Below are 25469 nucleotides of genomic sequence, written 5' to 3'. Positions count from 1 at the left end.
ATCAGACGCCATCTTGGGTATGTAAATTAGGGTCAAAGGTCATAAATGTTTCATCCTGTATCTTGGTGAATACATGTCCTATCTTTCCCATATTTTGCACACGTAAAGACCATGTTACAAGGATCATTTCACAAATTAACTACTTCTTGCTCAGATGTCATCTTGTCTAATGCAAAGTTGGGTCAAAGGTCATATGTACTTCTTTCTTTATCTTCGTTATGACGTGGTATCTCTATGGGAGGGAATTTTTTTTTTAATGTGAAAATTGACATGATTGTCTTTATCGAGCACTAGCTCACTTACCCTTCGGTGAATTTCTCCTCGATTTTAATATGTTGTAGCTGAGACTGTGCGCTATCGAATGTGTGCCTTCCTTTCTTCATACAATGTCGGAATCATGTTAAAAAACTTGGTTGAAATTAAAGCTTATCTTCGATGTATTGAGATATTTCTATGTTTCTGCAACTTTCTTTGCAATAACTCAAGAAAAACAGCCCCTATCACTCCCATATTTTGCACATGTTTAGTTCATGTCACGTACATTATTTCATAAAATAACAACTACTTGATCGGACAACATCTTGGGTATGTAAATTAGGGTCAAAGGTCACAAATGTTTCATCCTGTATCTTGGTGAATACATGTCTTATCTTTCCCATATTTTGCACACGCAAAGATCATGTTACAAGAATCATTTCACAAAATAACCACTTTTTGCTCAGATGCCATCTAGGTTGTGCAAAGTGGGGTCAAAGGTCATATGTACTTGTTGTTGTGTCTCCGTTATAGTGTATACAAATTTGGTACCAAAGATAGCAGATATTACTCCCTTTTCTTAATGAGAATCCAAACATCACACGGCCAATGTCTCTGACCACAGATGAAACCTGCATGGTCATGCCTATTGCGATCAGGACTTGAATCATTGATTAAAAAAAAGATCGGATCACCTTAATTTGTCAGTGATGACAAATTACAATCTCTAGTTTTACAGTTATTCCCAAAGAGAGAGAGAGAGAGAGAGAGAGTGCTGTGGACCCGCACTTACCCCCCAACCCATTTAAAAAGTTGTGCAGTGTGCTCGCGGTATTTATACCCTCTCGAGCCAGTGTCACGTGACTAATCCATTCTTGTATTAACCCATCATGTATCCAAATGTATTGGAGTACTATACAACTCTACTTCTATGGCTTAATATTTTCAAGGCCCTTTTCCCGAGGGCTTCTGGCTTTTTTCCCTGCTCTGGACCTCGTTAACCCTGGTTTCTGCACAGGGTGTATCATAAGACTATAGGGTGTTCCAAAACCTTCTATACAATTTCTCCATAGGAAAAGCACAGGGGCAAACTCTATGGGATTTTTACACATGTTGAAGAATTAAGGGCATTTGCCGCATATTTTAAAGGTGCTCTATTGCATTTTCCCCGCGCTACCCCCTCCTTAAAATGAAACCTACTCCTGGAGGTTGGTGTGGAATGCTTTATCATTATTCTCTCCATTATCAACTGCATTAAAAATCAAACATATCAAGGTATATTTCCACTATTATCTCGTTCTTCCCCTGTGAGTTTTCGGATGTCAACAGAGCTTGCAGATTACAAACTTGGAAATGTATTTACAAAGTGTACATATATACATCCTGATTAATGGAGTTTGAATTTTGGTGGGGCATTTTTCCCCATTCCCAGGCCGAAATGTTAGGACACAGTTGGGTTTTCCTGTAATTTACTTCTTCTGCCAATTTCTCGTTTATATAAACCGGGAACAAAGTCAAACTTTTCCAAACAATATGATTTGGGACCTCCACGATTCGGGTTTACAGGTTCAAACAATCCAATTCAACAGTTAGACTTATGTCTATACTTTCTTCGTCTTCTTCTCTTCTTCATCTTCTTCGAGAACTTCAATTTCTTCTGTGTCTCATTACAAGGATTATCTAGGACGGTCTTAGATTTTCTTTATTAATTCTTCTCCAACGTTCATGGTAGTCACCGGGGTTTGTGTGGTCCATCTTCCTCAGCTGCAAAGGCAGTGTGTGTGTCGTTGATCATCCTGTGCTGCATTTCCCAGGTTTGTGTCGTTTGTTCTCAGCAGCTAGCCAAGACGTGGGGCTAGCTTCGTTTTATAAAACAATCCAAAATGTCTTTTTTTTTCTACTCGTTCTTATTCAAACCAAAATTTGCCAAAATAAATCAGGATACAATTTGCAGTTGGATGAGTGTGGACCAGTGTCTGTATGTTAAACCACACACAGTGAAAGGTGCTACCACTCCTCATCCGAATTTGGACATAATACCACTACGTATTAACGACGGGGGACGATCACTGCCACAGTCTCGTCCATCAGACCCGTTGCCTGCGATCCCAGTATGTCTTCATCAAATCCTGTGATCTGGAAGCTCCTTCAATGCTTCTGCCTTTAGATTTTCATGTACAACGAGTTGCTAGATGATTTCATGGTCATTTTCACCAATTCCCATCTAAGGTAGAGCAGACCATTCCTCAGATGCAACCTGTTCCATTGCATCCAATATGCTTTAAGTTCTGATCCTTCCTGTGACACTTCTTTCCACGGTGGTCGATAATTTGCCTGTTTCCAAACCATAACCTTCCGAAAAGACGCCTGTCTCTTCGTTGAGCATCGGCCACATGCCCAACTCACCAGCTACCATTGCCAGAGCACATCTGTTCTGAGCGTCCTCAGACAGATCCGACTGTATCCCCACATTGTGAACCCGGACATCAGTCCTATGAGCTTCCTGCTCATCATCCGAAGCAAAACGCTTTGCCTCTTTCTGCTCACAATGCTTACAGTCCACGCATGGTCTACGTGAAAATCCATCAGCGTTTTCATGCGAATTTCCTGCTCTATGCTGGATCCGAAAGTTATAAGTACCGAGGAGTTCAAGCCATCATCGTGCTACTTGCCTCTCCGGGTTTTTAAACCCCATCAACCACCGCAGTGCCCCATGATCAGTACGTATCAGGAATTCTGCTCCATAGATGTAAGGGTGAAAGTGTTTCACTCCCTGAACGAGTGCCAACAACTTCTTCCTAGTCAGACAATACTGCCTTTCTCCTTTATTCAAGGCACGGCTGAAGTAAGCTACAACACGTTCCTGGCCATCTTGTACCTGTGAGAGTACTGCGCCGGTTCCGTCATTGCTTGCGTCTGTGTCAACGATGAAGGGATCATCATCACGTGGGAATGCGAGGATAGGTGACGATGTTAGGGCGCGCCTGAGTGTCTCGAAAGCTTGCTCGCAGTCTTACGTCCATCTGAACGGAGCGCCTTTCTCCGTTATCTTGTGCAGGGGTCTTGCAATGCGTGCAAAGTCTTTCACAAAGCGCCGGTAGTAAGAACAAAAACCGAGGAAACTTCTGATTTCCTTCACTGTGTTTGGTATCGGCCACTCATTCACTGCAGTAATCTTGCTTGGGTCCGTTGCTATGCCATGTTCAGAAATGATATGCCCGAGGAATGGGACTTGGTGCCTGAAGAGAACACATTTCGAGGGGGATAGTTTCAAATGAGCATCACGCAGTCGTTGAAATACCTCTGTGAGTCGCTCTAGCTGTTGTTCAAATGTCTTTCCGAACACAATGATATCGTCTAAGTACACCAAACATGTCTGCCACTGTAGACCATGCAGCACTTGCTCCATCAATCGTTCGAACGTTGCTGGTGCATTGCAGAGTCCGAAAGGCATTACTTTGAATTGGAATAGCCCTCCCTCAGTTACGAATGCGGTCTTTTCCTTGTCATGCTCATCCATTTCAATTTGCCAATAGCCACTAAACAGATCTAAAGTCGAGAACCATTTTGTTCCTCCGAGCCTATCGAGCGAGTCATCTATTCGTGGAAGCGGGTAGCTGTCTTTCTTGGTTATGTCATTGAGTTTGCGATAGTCTACACAGAATCTAGTTGATCCGTCTTTCTTTTTGACGAGCACCACTGGAACGACCATGGGCTAGAGGAAGCCCCTATTATCTCTTCCTACAGCATTGCGGAGACTTATTCTTTTGCATCCTCCCTCTTGTGAATGGGCAGGCGCCTTGCGTGTTGTCGGATAGGTTCAGATTTTTCCGTGTTTATTGTGTGTTTCACAATTCCAGTTCTGCCTATATCGTTTTTGCCAGTGGAGAAGATGTCTTGGTAATTGTGTAGTAATGAGGCCACTGCATCCCGTTGGCTAGCATCGAGTGTTTCTGTACTTGCTTCCAGTAATTCCTTCAGATATTCAGGGACATTCTCGCCTGTGCTGTCCGTGCTTGTTCTGATAGACTCCTCTGTAGTCTCGTCATTGGCTAGCACCTCATTTACTTCCTGACATGTTGCTACCCTTGTGTTCTTGTATATCGTCTGTGTCTCTTCAGCGACGTTTGCAATCCTTATTGAGACTGTGTCTCTGTCTGTGCCTATTAGTACTCTAGCCACTAGTAGTTGGTATTTCTCCACGAATTTCTCATTCGGCTCCATAATCATACCATTCGGTAATGTGATTGGTACCCCATCTAGTCTCCCTGGGACAACGATCTCTTCTCCTGCCTTGATGCATATTGTCTCTGTTAAACGCACTGTGTAGACGGTTGGGTAGTCATGCTGCTCTGCATCAATAATTTCATCTCCAACCCGAACCGTATTCTGACTTGGTTCAATCGTACATTTGCAAAGCTTTAACAGATCCATCCCGATTATTGCTTGTGGCTCTATGTCGGCTATCCAAATGTCATGACGCAGGGTGACATTTCCAATTTTGATGCTCATTTTGCCCTTCCCTTGATTGGTTTGGTTTCCCCATCTGCCATGGTCATGTCTACATCAGTCCACTGTAATTCAGGCTTTTGATTTGGTTCGAATTTCTCAAACGCCCTTGTACTTAGTATTGTTGCATTTGCTCCCGTATCTACCAAAGAGTAGATTTTTTGCCCATTGAATTCTACAGGTATAATGATGCCGTCTGTTTCTCCACTGCAAAAGCGTGTAAACACTGTATGGGGCCGTGAGCTATCTACTGCCGGTCCCCGACCCCTGAACTCGGCTGGGCTGAGTTTCCCTGCCTATTTTCTGCAGTTCCACCGTGTTGTGCATGCATTCTACCTCCGGGGCTCTGGCTCTTACAGTCTTTCTGCAAATGCCCAAGTCTTCCACATTTCCAGCATCTTGGCGTACCAGATGAACGCCCGCCCATTGGTGTGGGCTCAGAATCTCTGTGGAAGCCAGTCTTCTTCGTCATCCCTGCCTTTGACAGCTCTGCCATAACTGCAGCTACAATTTTCTCCACTGCATCTGAGGAAATGACTGCCCCATCATCTTTTACATTGCCCATCTTATTCCCAACGTTAACGTTACGGACCTGTTTCCTTTGTGGGAAATTTCGCCTACGCTCTGCTATTTGGAAAGCCTCAACTTCTACAGCAGCCCCAATAGCCTCCGTAAATGAAGTAGGATGAGCGTTATACACTCCAAATCGGATATCGGGGTCCTGAATCGCATCTATGAAATGGTCTTTAGCTAGAACATCTTGCAACTCCGCCTTTGCTGTAGGATATGCCCTCCCTCATCTTGCCTGCCTTGTGGTTGAAAAATAATTTCATCGCTTTCCGTGCCTGGACTACCAACTACATTCTCCATTGTAACAGTATGGGCTCGTATCACTGGATCTTGGGATTTCAAAACGTTTTTCTGAACGTATATCCCTGCATACTACAATTCCCTTTTTCAAAATCTTCCCCAAATCCCACCGCTGCCACCAATTTTTGTAGCGTAGCCGGGGAGTGGTCAAAGAGCCTTAATTCTTGTGTCTATAGGTATAATGTGTAGTATGTGTAGCAGCACATCAGCACCTTATTCATATAGCTCTCACATGCAGCCTATCTCATACACCACGTCTATATACGTGCATTCGGACTCACTAGACGCATTAGAAACCAGGCATATCATTTTCCCAATCAACCATACAGCAACCCATTCACAGGGTCTAGTACCACAGACTACCAGTTGCAAGAAGGAGGCTGGTGTGGAAACGAATGGCCGAAATACGGTTCAGTGCAGCATTGCTATAGTTCCTGCTGTTACAACCGATGGTTTTCTCTGCTAAGCTCTGTTACACTGGCCTAGTGGTTCCCCATTAATTCTACAGTTATTCCTAGAGAGAGAGAGAGAGAGGGTGCTGTGGACCCGCACTTACCCCCCAACCCAACTGAAAAGTTATGCAGTGAGCTCGCGGTATTTATACCCTCTCGAGCCAGCGTCACATGACTAATCAATTCTTGTATTAACCCATCATGTATCAAAATGTATTGGAGTACTATACAACTCTACTTCTATGGCTTATTATTTTCAAGGCCCTTTTCCCTACTCTGGACCTCGTTAACCCTGGTTTGTGCACAGGGTGTATCATAAGACTATAGGGTGTTCCAAAACCTTCTATACAATTTCATAGGAAAAGCGCAGGGGCAAACTCTATGGGATTTTTACACATGTTCAGGAATTAAGGGCATGAGCCGCATATTTTAAAGGTGCTCTATCGCATTTTCGCCACAAATGTGCGGGAAGGGTGAACATCGCATGTATGCAGTGTTTTCAATGACAGGGTTACTTCATGGTATTTTTACAATACAATTAATATACTTCATACCCATCGTCCTCCATTGACTTAATCTTTCTTTTTATGTAAACGTTCTTCCTCTTGCTGTATACACTGGTATGGATAATATGTCAGAGTTTGCCGACTACCGTAATTCGTCTTAACTCTCAAGAAAAGAAGATGAAACTATCAAACAGAAGGAAGGGAGACGACAGACGGGGAAAGACGAATAACAATCGACAATAATCTATAGAAATGCACAAATTAGATTCCTGGATTACTGGGTTCTAGTCACTCGTAGTCTGCTTTTTTTACACAAATTATATGTATTCATAAATAAGTGATTGGTCGGTCATTTACTTCATCAGAATGTTAACGAATATCCACCGTTTACAAAAAGCACAGAAAAGAATGTGGCTAGATTAATCACCGGACTGCAGCGCCTCGAACGATTCAATAATTCGTCTATTTTTGTCATTGCAAAGTGTACTGAGTGCCTGAGAATAAAGCACGCTCGATAGGTATTGAATTGAATCATGACTTGTGCCATTAGACTTGTTGGTGATAGTATTTCATTGACAAATAATCCTCAGCTTACTGCAATCAAACACTGTTATGGTTCCCCTCACCCCGTGAGCACAACGCTCTTTGCGTAGAAAATGTGTTAATCCCCCACGGTTATTCAAATACTTTGATTTGATTTGATTTATTTCTGCATAATTCCGTTACATCAACTATGATTATGTACACGACATTTATGAGAAACGGCTTCTCGACACACAGTTTTCACAATGTAACAACACTATCAGAACTTCACTATCGAAAGCATTACAGGCCTTGACGATCACGGAATCCTTTCAAGATTTAAAATCACACGAGCTGCGAAAAAAGAAGGCCCGCTTGGTTTTTATCCCATATGTATCCAAAAATAGTGACAGCAATTCGTACTACATGTTCCCGAGAAAACTTGTTTTTGTTTGTTATTATTATCGTATGTGAAAGCAGTACCTGGGCCCTGTTTCATAGAGCTCTTCGTAAAGTTACGAAAAACTTACGAGCGACTGGTGATATCTTCTGATGTGCTATACCTATCAGAATTTACATAATTCAGCACAACAACTGATCACCAGTCGCTCGCTAGTCGTTCGTAACTTTTTGAACAGTTTATGAAACACCCCCAGGAATTATGTCTTAGGATATGTAGACAAAAACAAAACAAAACAAAAAAAAAACGTATTTTTTTTTTTTGTCATGACGTTGTTTATGTTATATTTCATTTCATCATTTCGTTTTTTGTTGGTTGGGGGTTCGGAGCTGATATGGTCATAGAACAATTTCGAATTCATCTGCTTATGTGACCGATGGGGTTCGACAAACCTTTCATAAATGACATTGTGGATTTATGATCTTGACGCAATTGAGTATATGAATAAAAGAACGACCCAAGTCCAATTTTTGGCCAAATTCAGTTTGACATTGTAGCTTATGCATGGACTCATCTTGTGTATAAATGATAAATCCTAATTACCCCCGGAAGTGCCTGCAATAAATGATTTAAATCTTATATGAATGTAAGAATGAAGGACTTGGGTCATTCTTACATTCATATTATAGCGCCCTCTCTCGTCCTTCTCTCATCTCTATAGCAGAATATCATGTATATGAATCAAAGAACGACCCAAGTCCATCACACAAAATGGCCTCTGCACAATTAATGTTAATGTTAACTGTCATCATAATATATGTTCTAATTTGTATATACAATGTTGCCTTCCCATCACAGTTAAATAGAATATTATTGGACAAACAAAAAAGATATGAAGTTTTTTTTTAGTTTACTCGAAATGGTCTTCCATGGACTTGGGTCGTTCTTATATTCATATACTCAATTAAAAGGTTTGAATATTGGGATCATGAACGTCGGTTAAATGAACAATATTTACCTCCATTATTTCTTAACAAAATTGTAGGAACAATCCTACAGCGGTATTGTTGTATTCATAATATACACAAACTTTGTTCGTACCTTCTGCTTTTGTTGATTGGCATATGATGGAACGCATTTAACTATCTAAACTTATTCACATTCTCTGCCAATGCGGCTTTTAAGTAGCTTTAATTCAAAACATGACTACGAGCCTAAGAAAAGGAACTCTCACAAAATTTATGAACGACGAACGGCAGAGAGTTGAAGGGATTGATTGGTTTATCTCATATACCAATGCCTTTAATTTCACGAATATGGAAGGCGCGTCCTATCTTCTTCATTTGAATTGCATCCATATGTTTAAATAAAACTACTTAGTTATTCCTTATTTACATGATGTTGTTATTTCTGATGACATGTTTTGCTTTATTTCTCTGCGTTTGTATAGATTCGCAATCTGACGTTGCATTTTCAGAGCAGTGACAAAGATTGTAAATATCACTCCTCGATGGGAGGAGACTTGGCCCGATGGATGTGGACATTGCCATACCTTTGGACATTCAATCTGACATGCGATTTCTGGCCTGAAAAGTTCTTCTCAACAGCCGCTTACTTAGCATCATCTTGTCAGGTATGATCCACAAGAAGTAGGCATAATTTAAATTTTCCATGCCTATGATCCGTATTTGATTCACTTTTTTTTCTCGCTACTCTTAAGACTTTTTATCATATTATGTAAATCTGAATATTATTTGTACGGTCATTCAAGATAGACCTCAAGTAAAAGCAAACAGAAAAGCAAAAATTATCGATAGGTAAATGCTTGTTAGAGTTTGAATAATGAAGCGGAAGAGTGAGCATCGCATATATGCAGTGTTTACGATGACAGAGTTATATCATGGTGTGTTGATGATTATTATACTTCATACCCACTGTCTTCCACTGACTTTACCTTCCTTTTTATGTTTTTTTTTCTCACACAAATAATGTGTATTCTTAAATTAATGATTGATCATATACTTCATCAGAATGTTAACAAATTCACTGTTAACTATAAGCACAGAAAAGAATATGGCTACATTAATCACTGGACTGGAGTGCCTCGAACTGTTCAATAATTGGTCTATTTTTGTCATTGGAAAGTGTACTGATTGCCTGAAAACAAAGCACGTTCGATAGGTATTGAATGAACTTGTTAATGATAGTAATGCATTGAAAAATAATCCTCAGCCTACTGCAATCAAACACTGCTGTTGACCCCTCTGAAAACCAGCCTTTTACTGACGAGAGTGTTCCACCCCATGAGTGGAAAATACAAATTGAATTGAAAATTGAATTGTTATGGGTCCCCGCTCCCCCTCCCCCCATGAGCACAACGCTTTTTGCAGAGAACATCTAGAGATAATACCCCACGCTTAGCCTATTCAAATATTTTCACAATGTAACAACACTTTCAAGATTTCACTATTTAGAGCTTTACAGATATTGATGATCTCGGAATTCTTTGAAGATTTAAAATCACACGAGCTGTAAGAAAGAGAAGGTCCGCTTGGTTTTCATCCCATATGCATCCAAAATTAGTAACAGTAATCTTGTACTGAGAAACATGATCCCGAGATAACTTGTTGTTGTTTGTTATCATTATCGTTCGTGAAAACAATACCTGGGCCCTGTTTCATAAAGCCGTTCGTAAAGTTACGAACAATTTACTAGACTGGTGATCAGTTCTGATGTGCTATACTTATCAAATATTTTCTTATTTTCAACACAAGAACTGATCACCAGTCGCTCGTAAGTCGTTCTTAACTTTACGAATAGCTTTATGAAACAACCCCAGGAATCTTGTTTCAGGATGTGGAGAAAACATATTGTTTGTTATGCAATAATATATATATATATATATATATATATATATATATATATATATATGAGTATATGAATATAAGAACTACCCAAGTCCAATTTTTGGCCAAATTTAGTTTGACATAGGAAATTGTAGCTTATGCATGGACTCATCTTGTGTGTAAATGATAAATCCTAATTACCCCCGGAAGTGCCTGAAATGAATGAGTTAAGTCTTATATCAATGTAAGAATGAAGGACTTGGGTCATTCTTACATTCATATTATAGCGCCCTCTCTCGCCCTTCTCTCATCTCTATAGCAGAATATCATGTATATGAATCAACCCTTATGGAAAGAACACAGTTTTACCACACTATGTAACACAGTGTGCAACACAGTGTGGCACACAGTGTCGAACACAGTGTGGAACACAATGTGTAACACAGTGTCGAACACATGTGTTTAATATGTGTTTAATATGTGACCCTGCACCTTAAAACAAACAAAAAGTCGCCAGACATGAATTTTTAGTTAAGACCATATTCTGAAAGAGCAGACTTTAAGCTTTAAAATGATGCATAACTCAAATCAAATGGACTCTCCTAACCTATCTAAATATTGAAAAGAAAGCACAAACTCAGGAAAAGTGTGAACTGAGAAAAGAGGCTCTGAAGTACAGTGTCTATTCAAGCGCTTAATCTTTGCCAAACCGTGCTGGCTGTGCGATGAATGGGACAAAAACAGGAAGTAAACCACCAGAGTAACAACAATGAAGGGATTATCAGATTAAACTGAAATTAAGCATGCCTCATTAACACATTCTGTCCATAATTAATGTCAACTTTCAAAGCAGTAGCACTATCCTTTCAAAAGTTATTAGAGTTGAAAGTGAAGAGTGTGGGCAAGATTTTTCAGAAATGAAAGAGGGATTCTAAAGACACACCTAATCACATTATTCTACCAAAAATGTTCGAGATAAACTGCTAAAAAACACATTTTCCTGCCTGTTTTATGATACCAAATTTTAGCATAATGTAAAAGAAGACCCGCTCTTTCAGAAAATATGAAAAAGTCAAGTTCGGCTAGGTTGACCCATTTCACTTATTTTCAGTCCTCACGCAAAATCAGTGTGTGCGACTTTATGTTCGTTTTGAGGTGCACGGTCACATATGTGATTTTGGGACGTGTGGTAACACTGTGTATTTACCACAGTGTGAAACACAGCGTCACCACGCTGTGCAACATAGCGTTACCACATGGTCCAAAACACATATTAAAAACACTGTGAATCAAACCACAGTCTCACACACTATGACCACAGGGTTATAACCACATAGTCTACCACACTGTGGCAGTCACCACATAGTCCACCACACTATGGTATTCACCACATAGTCTACCACACTGTGGCAGTCACCACATAGTCCACCACACTATGGTATTCACCACATAGTCTACCACACTGTGGCAGTCACCACATAGTCCACCACAGTACAATGTGGTAGTCACCACATAGTCATCAATTGTATCTAATACCACATAGTCATCAGGTCTATCAATATTTGTAATGCATGAAGGCACGGTTACTGAGTAGATAACACTGTTATTGAATATGAAATTACCTTTTCATAACAAAATTTATGACATTGGTATAACATAACATTATTAGACAATAGTTCAAAGGAAATCCCATCACAAATACTTCGAATTTAGAAGTATTTTATGAATTTTCTCAAATTTAGGTTGCTTTTTATAAATATTCATGAGCTATGCAAAGTCTGTACCACAGGAATGCCACAGGAATACCACAGTGTTACCACAGGAATACCACAGTGTCACCACAGAAATACCACATGAATACCAAAGAAATACCGCATGAAGTATTACATTCTGTACCTCAACACTCCCACTTGATAGGTAATACTGTAGGAGTATAGGACAGGTTAAGTACTGCTCAAATCAAGTGTCATAATTCGCAGCATAACTCACCTATTAATGAGATTCTGGCATATGCATTTTGTTTTGTTTTTGCATTCCAGTTGGTACTACTGTGTGGTACTGCTGTGTGGTATTGTCCTGTGATAGTCATGTGGTATAGCATGTCACGAAAAAAAAAAACCCTGCAAGAATATCCTGTGACATTTTTCTGTAATTAAAGTGTACAAGACAGTAGTTGTAAACACAGTTTGTATCCATGCTACTGAATATTCTCGGCACACTACCAGAATAAATTATTGTGTGCAAGTAACAGGCAATGGAGTGGCTTTTGTGCATGGTTTTGTGGTTTCGGATGATGATAGTGATGCCTTTGCTCTCATTAAGGATGTAAATGGTGTTGTATATTGTCTAGCTTTAAGTTATTGGTTTATTACTTTATTGGATAATCAGACCAGTTAAGTGGCTTTACAAACTTGATAAAAATCTCTGGGGAGTACATGTAGTGATGAGGTATATTCTTTTAATTTGATACATACATGTACATTTATTAATAAACTACAATACTTGAATCCTTTCACCAAACTGGTAAAATGCTTCCCCCTCCCCCCCAACAAAACTAGAAATAGCCTGGTTTTACAAGGATTAACATGCCATGTGGAAGTACAAGATCTGAAATCCCCTACTGACAATACTAAAGCAAAGTTCAATATGCACCACAATGTGGTAAACATGAGTCATTGTGTGTCAAAGTACTAGATGTAAAAAAAAATAGTTTGCGCTTTTGATTGTGAATAACTGAAAACCTATGAAAATATAACTTTCCACAAATTCACACATTAGGTAGCTAATATAGGCATACAATTCTATTGTATGCTGTTCCCTGCAATATTTTGAAACAGTACACAACAAAATTGTGCGTTATTCAGCGGCTACCTCTTGTGTAAATTTGAGGAAAGTTAATTTTTATTATTTTTTAGTTATTCAAAATAAAAAATGTAGTGTTTTTCCTTAACATCTAGTATGTGGATATTATAGTGTTAAATCAATGATATGAAATCCCACTGTGTAACAACATTATGGACACAGGGGTACACATATTTCAATATATACCGCACTGTGTGTTCAGTATGCCAAGTATGTGGAGATGATGCAGGTGAATGATCTGAAACCCACAAAGTGACAACACCGAGCACAGGGTTTACACATAGTTCAATGTATACCACACTGTGGTAAGCACAAGTCACAGTGTCCGGTATGCCAAGTCTGTGTGGATTATGTGGTAAATGAATTATCTGAAATCCCACAGTGTGACAACACTATCAACACAGGGTTTACACATAGTTCAAAATATACCACACTGTGTCAAACATGATTCACAGTGTGTTCAGTATGTGATCTATGTGGGGATTATGTGGTAAAACACTTAAACTGAAATACCAGACTATGGTAGCATTATTAACACAGGGTTTACACATAGTTCGATATATACCACACTGTGGTATATGTGTGTCACTCTGCGTTCAGTATGCCAATAATGTGGTACACTATGTGATCTCAAATCTCACACCGTGACAACGCTGTGACCACATGGTTAGCACATTGTTTACACATAGTCAACTATGTGAACACACTGTCGTAACACTATACCACACTGTGGTGTATGTGTGCCACTCTGTGTTCGGTATGCCAATTATGTGGTACACTATGTGATCTCAAATACCACACTGTGACAACACTGTGACCACATGGTTAACACATTGTTTACACATAGTCAACTATGTGAACACACTGTGGTAACACTGTGTTTGTTCCATAAGGGAAAGAACGACCCAAGTCCATATGAATCAAAGAACGACCCAAGTTTACCACACAAAATGGCCTTTCCACAATTAATGTAAATGTTAATTGTCATAATAATATATGTTCTAATTTGTATATACAACGTTGCCTTCCCATCACAGTTAAATAGAATATTATTGGACTAATAAAAAAGATATGAAGTTTTTTTTTTTTTTTTTTTAGTTTACTCGAAATGATCTTCCATGGACTTGGGTCGTTCTTATATTCATATACTCATATTTATATATATATAGGGAAAACTTTGAGCAAAGAAAATGGGTTTTCATCGGGATTCGAACCCGAGACCTCCGGATTACTAGACCGGTGCTCTACCGACTAAGCTATTGAAAGCCCTAGATCGGTGTTCGTCCCAAACCCTTAACTCTCTTTGCTCGTGTGGTCAGAAGCTATAGTGTGTGTATGTGTACCACACACACACACACACACACATTAACCTGACATAAACCCACAGGATGTAAATCGACTTTGGAATAAATGTGAGGGATCGCCGAAGCGATGCAGCTTTTTGTAATATATTTTGAATCAAGGAAGGGAAAACTGACCAGAAACAATTGTAATAATAAATGGCGAAAACTTCGAGCAAAGAAAATGGGTTTTCATCGGGATTCGAACCCGAGACCTCCGGATTACTAGACCGGTGCTCTAAAGGGTTTGGACCTGTTATGCTCATAGATCAATTTCGAATTCATCTGCTTATGTGTACAATGGCGTTCGACAAACCTATCATTAATGACGTTGTGGATTTGTGATCTGGGCGTAATTATGAAGGTTTTAAAACTGGGATCATGAACGTTGGTTATATGAACAATATCTACCTTCATTATAATCCTTCACAAAATTGAAGAAATAATTTTACCGCATTATAATTCTATTTCTACATCTCTATTCACCATTTCCAGAACGTTGCAGAATGCGTGCGCTCTTTCCAGTATTTAGATAGGTTAGGGGAGTCTATTTGAATGGAGTTATACATCCTTTTAAAGTTTAGAGTCTACTCTTTCAGAATCTGCCCTTACTGAAAATCACTGTCTGGCGACTTTTTGTTGGTTTTGTGGTGCAAGGTCATATATAGGCTTTATGTTATTGAAAAACATGTCTGCCACAGCAAACCACCTCCCTTTGTTTTCAGAGCGAAGAGAATCTGCCATTGCCTCGGTCATGAAACATGACTAATACTAACACTCATCTCGCGAATGAGTTGGCTGCACTAAATCTGTACGTAGGGAGCGTATAAGACATCCCCACAGACTTTCTTCGTACCTTCTGCCTTTGTTCATTTGCATAATTATCGACAATCTTTACTATGTGAAATTATTTCAATTATCTACCAATACGGCATTCAGGGAGCGTTAATTTAAAATATGACGACGAACCTAAGAAAGAGGAACTCTCACAAAATTTAAGAACTACAGACCTGTACGAACGGCAAAGAGTTGAAGGGTGTGATTGCTTTATCTCATATGCCGATGGCTTTAATTTCGCGAATATATTTGAGGCACGTTCTATTTTCTTCATTTGTATTATTCCCGAATGTTTAAATAAAACTACTTTGTTATCAACTACTTACTTGATATTTGTTGTTTCTGATGACATATTTTGCTTTGCGTCTCTGCATATTATGTAGTGTTAATACTGGCAGATTTATCTCATTCTGTGGTGTGTCGATACTTCTTTCCCGCCGTCCTCCATAGACTCAACTGTACTTTTTTCTTAAATGTCCTTGCGGTTGCTGTATACACGAGTATAAATAATATATCAAAGTTTGCCGACTACCGTAATTCGTCTTAACTCTCAAGAAAAGAAGATGAAACTGTCAAACAGAAGGAATGGAGACGACAGACGGGGAAAGACGAATAACAATGGACAATAATCTATAGAAATGCACAAATTAGATTCCTGACTCAATTGACTGGGTTCTGGTCACTCGTAGTCTGCTTTTTTTTTTTTGCACAAATTATGTGTATTCATAAATAAGTCATTGGTCATTTACTTCATCAGAATGTTAACGAATATTCACCGTTTACAAAAAGCACAGAAAAGAATGTGGCTACATTAATCACCGGACTGCAGTACTGTGCCTCGAACAATTCAATAATTAGTCTATTTTTTGTCATTGCAAAGTGTACTGACTGCCTGAGAATAAAGCGCGCTCGATAGGTATTGAATTGAATCATGACTTGTGCCATTAGACTTGTTGGTGATAGTAATTCATTGACAAAAAAATCCTCAGCTTACTGCAATCAAACACTGTTATGGTTCCCCTCACCCCATGAGCACAAGGGTCTTTGCGTAGAAAACTTGTTAACCCCCACGGTTATTCTAATACTTTGATTTGATTTGATTTATTTCTGCATAATTCCGTTACATCAACTATCATCATGTGCGATCACGGAATCCTTTGAAGATTTAAAATCACACGAGCTGCGAAAAAAAGAAGGCCCGCTTGGTTTTTATCCCATAGTATGTATCCAAAAATAGTGACAGCAATTCGTACTACATGATCCCGAGAAAACTTGTTTTTGTTTGTTATTATTATCGTATGTGAAAGCAGTACCTGGGCCCTGTTTCATAGAGCTGTTCGTAAAGTTACGAAAAACTTACGAGCGACTGGTGGTATCTTTTGATGTGCTATACCTATCAGAATTTACATAATTCAGCACAAGAACTGATCACCAGTCGCTCGCTAGTCGTTCGTAACTTAACGAACAACTTTATGAAACAACCCAGGAATTATGGTTCATGTCGATGAGATTCGACAAACCTTTCATTAATGACATTGTGGATTTATGATCTGGGCGCAATTAAAAAGGTTTGAACATTGGGATCATGAAATTTGGTTAAATGAGCAATATTTACCTTCATTAATGCTTAACGAGATTTTGAGAATAATCATGCAGTATTATTGTTGTACAATGTATTTATATTTTCACAGACTTTATTCATACCTTCTGCTCTTGGTGATTGGCATATGATGGAGAGTAATTAGCTATCTAAACTAATTTGAATTCTCTGACAATGCGGCTTTTAAGTAGCCTTAACTCAAAATATGACTACGAGACTAACAAAATTAACAGTCACAAAATTTATAAACTACAAACGGCAGAGAGTTGAAGAGAGTAATTGTTTTATCTCATATGCCGATGGATGGAAGGCGCGTTCTATTTTGTTTCATTTGTATTGCATCTATATGTTGAAATAAAATTTCTTTGTTATTCCTTATTTACATGATATTGTGGTTTCTGATGACATGCTTTGCTTTATTTCTCTGCGTTTCTACAGATTTGCAATCTTACGTTGCATTTTCAGAGCAGTGACAAAGATTGTAAATATCACTCCTCGATGGGAGGAGGCATGGCCCGATGGGTGTGTACATTGCCAAACCTTTGGTCATTCAATCTGACATGCGATTTCTGGCCTGAAAAGTTCTTCTCAACAGCCGCTGACTCAGCACCATCATGTCAGGTATGATCCACAAAAAGTATGCATAATTTAGATTTTCCATGCCTATGATCCGTATTTGATTCATTTTCTTTCTCGCTACTCTTAAGACTTTTGATCACATTATGTAAAATCTGAATATTATTTGTACGGTCATTCAAGAGAGACCTCAAGTAAAAGCAAACAGAAAAGCAAAAAATATTCGATAGGTAAATGCTTGTTAGAGTTTGAATAATGAAGGGGAAGAGTGAGCATCGCATATATGCAGTGTTTACGATGACAGAGTTATATCATGGTGTGTTGATGATTATTATACTTCATACCCACCGTCTTCCACTGACTTTACCTTCCTTTTTATGTTTTTTGTTTCTCACACAAATAATGTGTATTCTTAAATTAAGGATTGATCATATACTTCATCAGAATGTTAACAAATTCACTGTTAACTATAAGCACAGAAAAGAATATGGCTACATTAATCACTGGACTGGAGTGCCTCGAACTGTTCAATAATTCGTCTATTTTTGTCATTGGAAAGTGTACTGATTGCCTGAAAACAAAGCACGTTCGATAGGTTTTGAATTAACTTGTTAATGATAGTAATGCATTGAAAAATAATCCTCAGCCTACTGCAATCAAACACTGTTGTTGACCCCTCTGAAAACCAGCCTTTTACTGACGAGATTGTTCCACCCCATTAGTGGAAAATAAAAATCGAATTGAAAATTGAATTGTAATGGGTCCCCGCCCCCTCCCTCCCCTCCCCCCATCCATGAGCACAACGCTTTTTGCAGAGAACATCTAAAGATAATATCCCACGCTTATTCAAATACTTTCACAATGTAACAACACTTTCAAGATTTCACTATTTAGAGCTTTACAGATATTGATGATGTCGGAATTCTTTGAAGATTTAAAATCACACGAGCTGTAAGAAAGAGAGGATCCACTTGGTTTTTATCCCATATGCATCCAAAAATAGTAACAGTAATCTTGTACTACATGATCCCGAGATAACTTGTTGCTGTTTGTTATCATTATCGTTCGTGAAAACAATACCTGGGCCCTTTTTCATAAAGCCGTTCGTAGAGTTACGAACAACTTCCGAGACTGGTGATCAGTTCTGACGTGCTATACTTATCAAATGTTTTCTTATTTTCAACACAAGAACTGATCACCAGTCGCTCGTAAGTCGTTCGTAACTTTACGAATAGCTTCATGAAACAACCCCAGGAATCTTGTTTCAGGATGTGGAGAAAACATATTGTTTGTTATGCAGTAATATATATATATATATATATATATATATATATGTATATATATATACATACATACATGCCTATTCTTTTACATCATTTCGTTTTTGTAGAGGGTTCGGACCTGTTATGCTCATAGATCAATTTCGAATTCATCTGCTTATGTGTACAATGGCGTTCGACAAACCTATCATGAATGACGTTTTGGATTTATGATCTGGGCGTAGTTATGAAGGTTTTAAAACTGAGATCATGAACGTTGGTTAAATGAGCAATATTTACTTTCATTATAAACCTTTACAAAATTGAAGAAATAATCTTACCGCATTATAATTCTATTTCTACATCTCTATTCACCATTTCCAGAACGTTGCAGAATGCGTGCGCTCTTTCCAGTATTTAGATAGGTTAGGGGAGTCTATTTGAATGGGGTTATACATCCTTTTAAAGTTTAGAGTCTACTCTTTCAGAATCTGCCCTTACTGAAAATCACTGTCTGCCGACTTTTTGTTGGTTTTGTGGTGCAGTTTCATGTATAGGCTTTATGTTATTGAAAAACATGTCTGTCACAGCAAACCACCTCCCTCTGTTCTCAGAGCGACGAGTGATCTGCCATTGCCTCCGTCATAAAACATGACTAATACTAACACCCATCTCGCGAATGAGTTGGCTGCACTAAATCTGTACGTAGGGAGCGTATAAGACATCCCCACAGACTTTCTTCGTACCTTCTGCTTTTGTTTATTTGCATAATTATCGATAATCTTTACTTTGTGAAGTTATTTCAATTTTCTACCAATACGGCATTTAGGGAGCGTTAATTCAAAATATGACGACGAACCTATTAAAGAAAGAGGAACTCTCACAAAATTTAAGAACTACAGACCTGTACGAACAGCAGAGAGTTGAAGGGTGTGATTGCTTTATCTCATATGCCGATGGCTTTAATTTCGCGAATATATTTGAGGCACGTTCTATTTTCTTCAGTTGTATTATTCCCAAATGTTGAAATGAAACTACTTTGTTATCAATTATACTTACATGATATTTGTTGTTTTTGATGACATATTTTGCCTTGCGTCTCTACATATTATGTAGTGTTGATGATGACAGAGTTATCTCTTTCTGTGGTGTGTCGATAATTCATACCCGCTGTCCTCCACAGACTCAACTGTGTTTTTTATGAATATTCTTGCTCTTGCTGTATACACTGGTATAGATGATATGTCAAAGTTTGCCGAGTACCGTCATTCGTCTTAACTCTCAAGAAAAGAAGATGAAGCTGTCAAACAGACGTAAGGGAGACGACAGACGGGAAAGACAAACAACAAGCGACAATAATCTTTAGAAATGCCAAAAATTAATTACTGACTCTACTCTCTAAAAAATTTCGAGTGAATAATTCACTCCTCGCAAGGAGTGAATAAAATTTCACTCGATTAAGAGTGACTTTCACTCGTTGTCGAGTGAATTTCACTCTTCTAACGAGTGAAATTTGTGTGAAACCTATTCGCCGAGTGAATTCCGAGTGAAAATTAAGCCGAGTGAATTCTGAGTGAATACATAATTAAACGCATTTGGCTAGGCCAATAGGAATTGAGAATTCCCTTGTCATGTGTTTACTCTAAGCCAATCACCAGCCGCAATTTCCTCTGGCTTGGGCGCGGGCATGGTTTACCTGAAGAGCGACGCGTCGCCTGTGCGTGGACTGTGTGCAATTGCGTGCATGCTGTGTGTGTGCTAGCTGTGCGTGTATTATGCATAGGATCACAGATTTACGTGCGTGTGGTATTCGTGAGAATCAGAGCCTAGCTGGATGTCGTGATGGACGTGAGAAAATTTCTGTCTTCAAATTGAGTGGGGCGGAGATATCATTCACATTTTTTAAGGTAAGCAAACCATAAAAGATCGATCTAATTATAACTTGTTGAGTTTTTCCAGTATTACGGGCTAGTCTAACGTTATACCTCTCCGTAAACGAACATGTAAGTTACCTTACGTATAACCCCGGGCTCGGGGCTTTCCTTATACACAGTTAGCTATGGGGCTGGTCGAAGAACACCTTACGAACAGCTAGTTGTAGAATCCGAGGCCGAAACTCAACTGGTGGGTGTTGGGATGTAATAATACGTTGAGTCTTTAATTGTACACGTTGGGATCTAGGGCTTGAACTATTCGCGGACTATGTAAAGTCTTCAACTTTTTTAGAAACTAATTTTCAAACAAAATAGACCAGTTAATTTGAGTTCTGATTTAAAAAAAAAAAAATGAGTGATGAGTGAAACGTTGGTCGTTAGTCATTGAATTGACATTGTACAAGCATACTCATCACACTGAGATTAATGTAGTCGAGTGTAAATAAAGATAGAACTTATAAATACTATAACTGTTACTAAGCTGTGCTAAAGCAAGCGCCTAGCGCTAGACACGTACTCTACATTGCTATTGTTGAGTTGACAGCCGAATCACTGACACTGTGTTGCCAGATGAGATGGTGATCTCGATCAGTACGGTAATGAAAAATGGTGAAATTTGGTGATTTATGATTATTGTTCATTATATACACTGTATGTAGTAAAAAGGACTTTTATTTGCCACTACATTCGAGTATCCAAACAGCTGGGAGAATATACTAGTACCACGTACACTCCCACGTCATGTGTGGTGATCATCTAAAATTACTGTACTACTAGGTAAGAAGTACGATGCGTGTACTGTTCGTGTTAAGTGTTGGTCCACTGGGACATCACACTTCTAGCTGAAGATCAGCGTGCTCATCACACGTCATGGAGATCGATCCCCCGTGTAGCAGACGATGACGGGTACTATGTTTCAACATTGTTTTTTATGAAAGTTACAGGTGACCTTATTAGGTATTGAAATTTGGCAGAGATCATCTTTGGGTCTTTCTAACGTTAAATATGCTGATGTAGCTAAAAAAGTAATTAGGCCTACTAGCTTTTGTATTGGTGCTCACTTAGTATTTGTGTGGACAAAACAACTGCATATTGTCTTGTGGAAATGATCGAGTTCTAAATCCATTTCTGAACCTTGTGTTTTCATACTTTCCTCCAGCTTTAGATACATGCCAGCTCTTTGGGAGTGGTGATGATTTAAAGGAACTCGGTGTAGGGGTCATCATTTGGAGCACAAAGACGGATATTGATAGCTGTACAGTCTCTGTCACACGAAGAGGGTGCAGATCACCAGATTGCAAAGTACCAGATGTGGTCAACGACTAGCCATTGAATTCAGGGTTGACGAATGCTGGAAACACCGGGCCAACATCAGCGAAGGAGCCTCTGAGATATGGACTTCCATTGCACTAACCCTGCTGTAAGCTATTCTGTTGTTTTTCACGATGATTAATGAAGGGAGACTAGTTTGAAATTGATTGACATTTATTTTAGAGTCTCAGTAATTACATAAGAGGCTACATTAAGAGACTGAATGCTTGGTTGGTTTTATTTTGTTTGAAGAAATGATTTTCAAGATACTTCATGGAGCAGTTTTGGAGCTGTCCTTCCCTCTGAAAATGAATTTCTTGACAGGTTAGTACTTGTATTTAAGAAAAAATGTGTATATGGTGCTTGCCGTATCGACAGAAGTGAAAACCATGTTATGGTCAGTCTTGAGTTGTGTAAGTAGAGCTGTTGCTTATGTCAAATATGTATGGTGAATAATTTTGCACTTCAAGTTTATAATGTAAACTAGAGGGACCTACTATCCTCATGCCATTTGTATGATTCATAAAACCATTAAATTTTACTTATTTGCCCAGGAATTCAACACACACACATCACTTCAAGGGGGAGGAGATACTTCAAAAGCTGAGGGAAGGAGTTCTGACTGTTCCGAGGAGACATCTGCACATCCAGATCATTGTAGCATATTTATTGTTGAAAATGGAAGCAGAAAATTGTACAGCGTAAGTTCAATTATTTAATATATTATTATTATAATTATTGAAAATTGGTCTGGAATACCAGTTTCCCATTGTCATGTCTTGTACTACATTTCCATCCAATATATAACAATGTAATTTGCCTGTTAATTTTTTTTTTTGATTGTCTTCTCAAGTATAGAGAACAACAGACTAAAATTTGCCCCCCCCCCCAAAAAAAAAAAGAAAGAAAGAAAGAAAGAAAGAAAGAAAGAAAGAAAGTAGAAGGGACCGGTAAGTATAACATTGTTGATGAAGTGATGGTTATAGATTTAAAAATAAAGACTGATATACTTGTATGATACATGTAAACAGAGTTAACGTACAAGACTCCACGCTGACTTATTTTCTTGGTAGCCCCATCAGGCCACATGTATATTGATTTGGTAATAGTCCTAATACTTATGATATGATCATCACAATGATGAATAAAAAAGTTGGAGTTGATGTGCCATGAAGTTCAATGGATAATCACATCTTGTATAAATTTTTCTACTAACTGTGCACATTCACACTTAACCTATGTGCATGAAATTTTCATATGTATTAACTGATATCTGGCTCAAGTAGCAATAAATGTACTTGAAACAGTGGTACTGAATAGCAATAGAAATTAATGCCAAGAAAAAACATAAAAATAGTTCAGTCCCTTAAAAGATTAAGATGAGGGCCAAATTTTTGATGTTATATATTTGTGTCGTATAAAATGATTGACATTCTTCTTGCTTTCTTTTTAAATTCAGATACCCAAGTAATGAGCAAAAGACGTTGTAGCCAAGGCAGTTGCAATGCAGTACCCCACTTTGTGAGACGCCACACAAGGTGCAAAAGGACGTGTAAGTTTATACTCATAAGTTTATGTGATCTGCAACTTTTTTTAGCCCTTTTTAGCAGAAAGCTTAAGTGACATACATGGTATCTTATTCATCTAGCTTGCAAAAACTTCAATATTTTCAACTTTTCTCCAGAGCTAGTGGACAGAATTAAGCAGCCAAACTAGGAGTTGATCATCCTTGTTTAGTTAGGGGGCAAGGACCCAAAGTTTTTCAGGTCATGGGCATGACCCCCTCCCAAAAAAAAAAAAAAAAAATGGCCTTTACAGGGAAATTGCACCTATTTCTTAATTAAATCATTGTGCAAATATACAGGCAATGTGGGGACTTTTTATAATCTTTGATGTACCTTCTCATAGATGTCTAAAAAGTTTGTGTGCAGATTGGCCTGATTCCATGACTTAGGTTCAATGAACGATAAATTTAACGTAACGTAATGTAACTTGATAAGCTCCAACATGCCAGTTGTGCCGTTCATTTATGATAAACCTGTTCTCGTTTTCTTCCATAAGAGTGCCACTACATGTATTTCTACTGCTACCAGATCTTCATCAGTTATAGTCAACTCTGTGCCAAAGTCAAATTTGTTGAGACTCAAGAAAAAACTTTGACTTACAATGCATTCTTATATTTCAGGAGTATACCTGTATGGCAAGGATCATGGATTCATTGAGTATCGTTTGAAGACCTTGAGGAGCTATGACACCACTCATCCCCTCAGGCAGAGAGAGAGAGAGAGAGAGTAGTTGCAGCTCCCACCAAGCCCCTGACCGAGCACCATTCCAACGTAAGATTAGAAGCCCAATGAGAAGAGACAGCTACCATCGGTGTATAGGTCTAAATACCCTTGCTCTTTTTCCTCTTTTGAGATACAGTATATGCTCCTCTGACGTTGAAACTTACATTCTTGTTGAAGAGTCAGCCTCATCAGGCTCAGCGGTAGTTTAGCATGAAGCTGTTACAAGGATGTACTGCAGCACTTCAACATAAAAAGTAGAACAGGACTCACCAATGAAAAGAGTTTCTTAATGCTTTAAATTGTTGAGTGTTGTACTAGTAACTGAAAAAGTTAATAGTTTTGACTTATATTGTCAAGAAAAAATCTCCTCTTCATGGCCACATGTTAATCAATACATTCATCTGTGAGGTGTTCCAAGCATATCAAAGAATGTTTGGCTTGGCATTCCGCATGATACGAACCTGGCTGCGCTCATGATTAAGCACCCCCTTCTCTCCAGGCAATTCTGACTTGCTTGAATAAAATCTTTTTATGGTCTCATATTCAAGAGAGAAGTTAACTGTTGACAGACACTTGCATGTAATTTTTTCGATCTTATTAATTATTTATTTTTTTTTTTTTTTGGGGGGGGGGGGGGGGATGCTACAAATAGCAGCTAAATAGTAAAATCTTCCAATGGTCATCCATGCTCTTGGGATGAAGATCATGTCTCCATGTTGTGATTAAGTTACCACATACATTTGTCACCCCTTTGATTAACATTGATGCAGCACAATATGCATGTGCTCAAAGTTATTGCATCCATCTTCTTTGGAGTAGGGGGAAAAAAATAAACAAAATTGATGGGAATCATTGATCCCTAGGGTTACGGGACCCAGAGTTATTTTGTACATTTTCACCTCTATGTAATTGATGTACTGTACTTTGAAAAACTTTAGGGTAGAAGCTCAACTGGTTCAACTTCTTTTTCCACAAAACATCTGCAGCCCATCATTGATAAATATATGGCGTTAGAGTAGATGGAGCCAAATAGATTAGTTCACTAATGTGCCAAGTCAAACTTATGGATAATTCTTCCCTTGACCTCGTAACAAATTATTAA

At 38.6% G+C, this 25469-nt stretch overlaps 1 protein-coding gene across 1 annotated transcript in view; it reads left to right on the top strand.

Annotated features, from left to right (window-relative positions):
* Window positions 1–25469, top strand: part of LOC140241092 (uncharacterized) — a 329537-nt gene that overhangs the window by 260448 nt on the left and 43620 nt on the right. The window contains exons 17-18 of the mRNA XM_072320859.1: window positions 8965–9147; window positions 17438–17620. Coding sequence (XP_072176960.1) covers window positions 8965–9147; window positions 17438–17620 — 366 coding nt within the window. The remainder of the gene's footprint in view (window positions 1–8964; window positions 9148–17437; window positions 17621–25469) is intronic.

This window comes from Diadema setosum, chromosome 17 (genome assembly GCF_964275005.1).
Source record: "Diadema setosum chromosome 17, eeDiaSeto1, whole genome shotgun sequence".
In the NCBI taxonomy this organism is placed as follows: domain Eukaryota; kingdom Metazoa; phylum Echinodermata; class Echinoidea; order Diadematoida; family Diadematidae; genus Diadema; species Diadema setosum.
The sequence above is the reverse complement of the archived record's forward strand: the minus strand, read 5'-3'. Positions and strand labels throughout refer to the sequence as shown.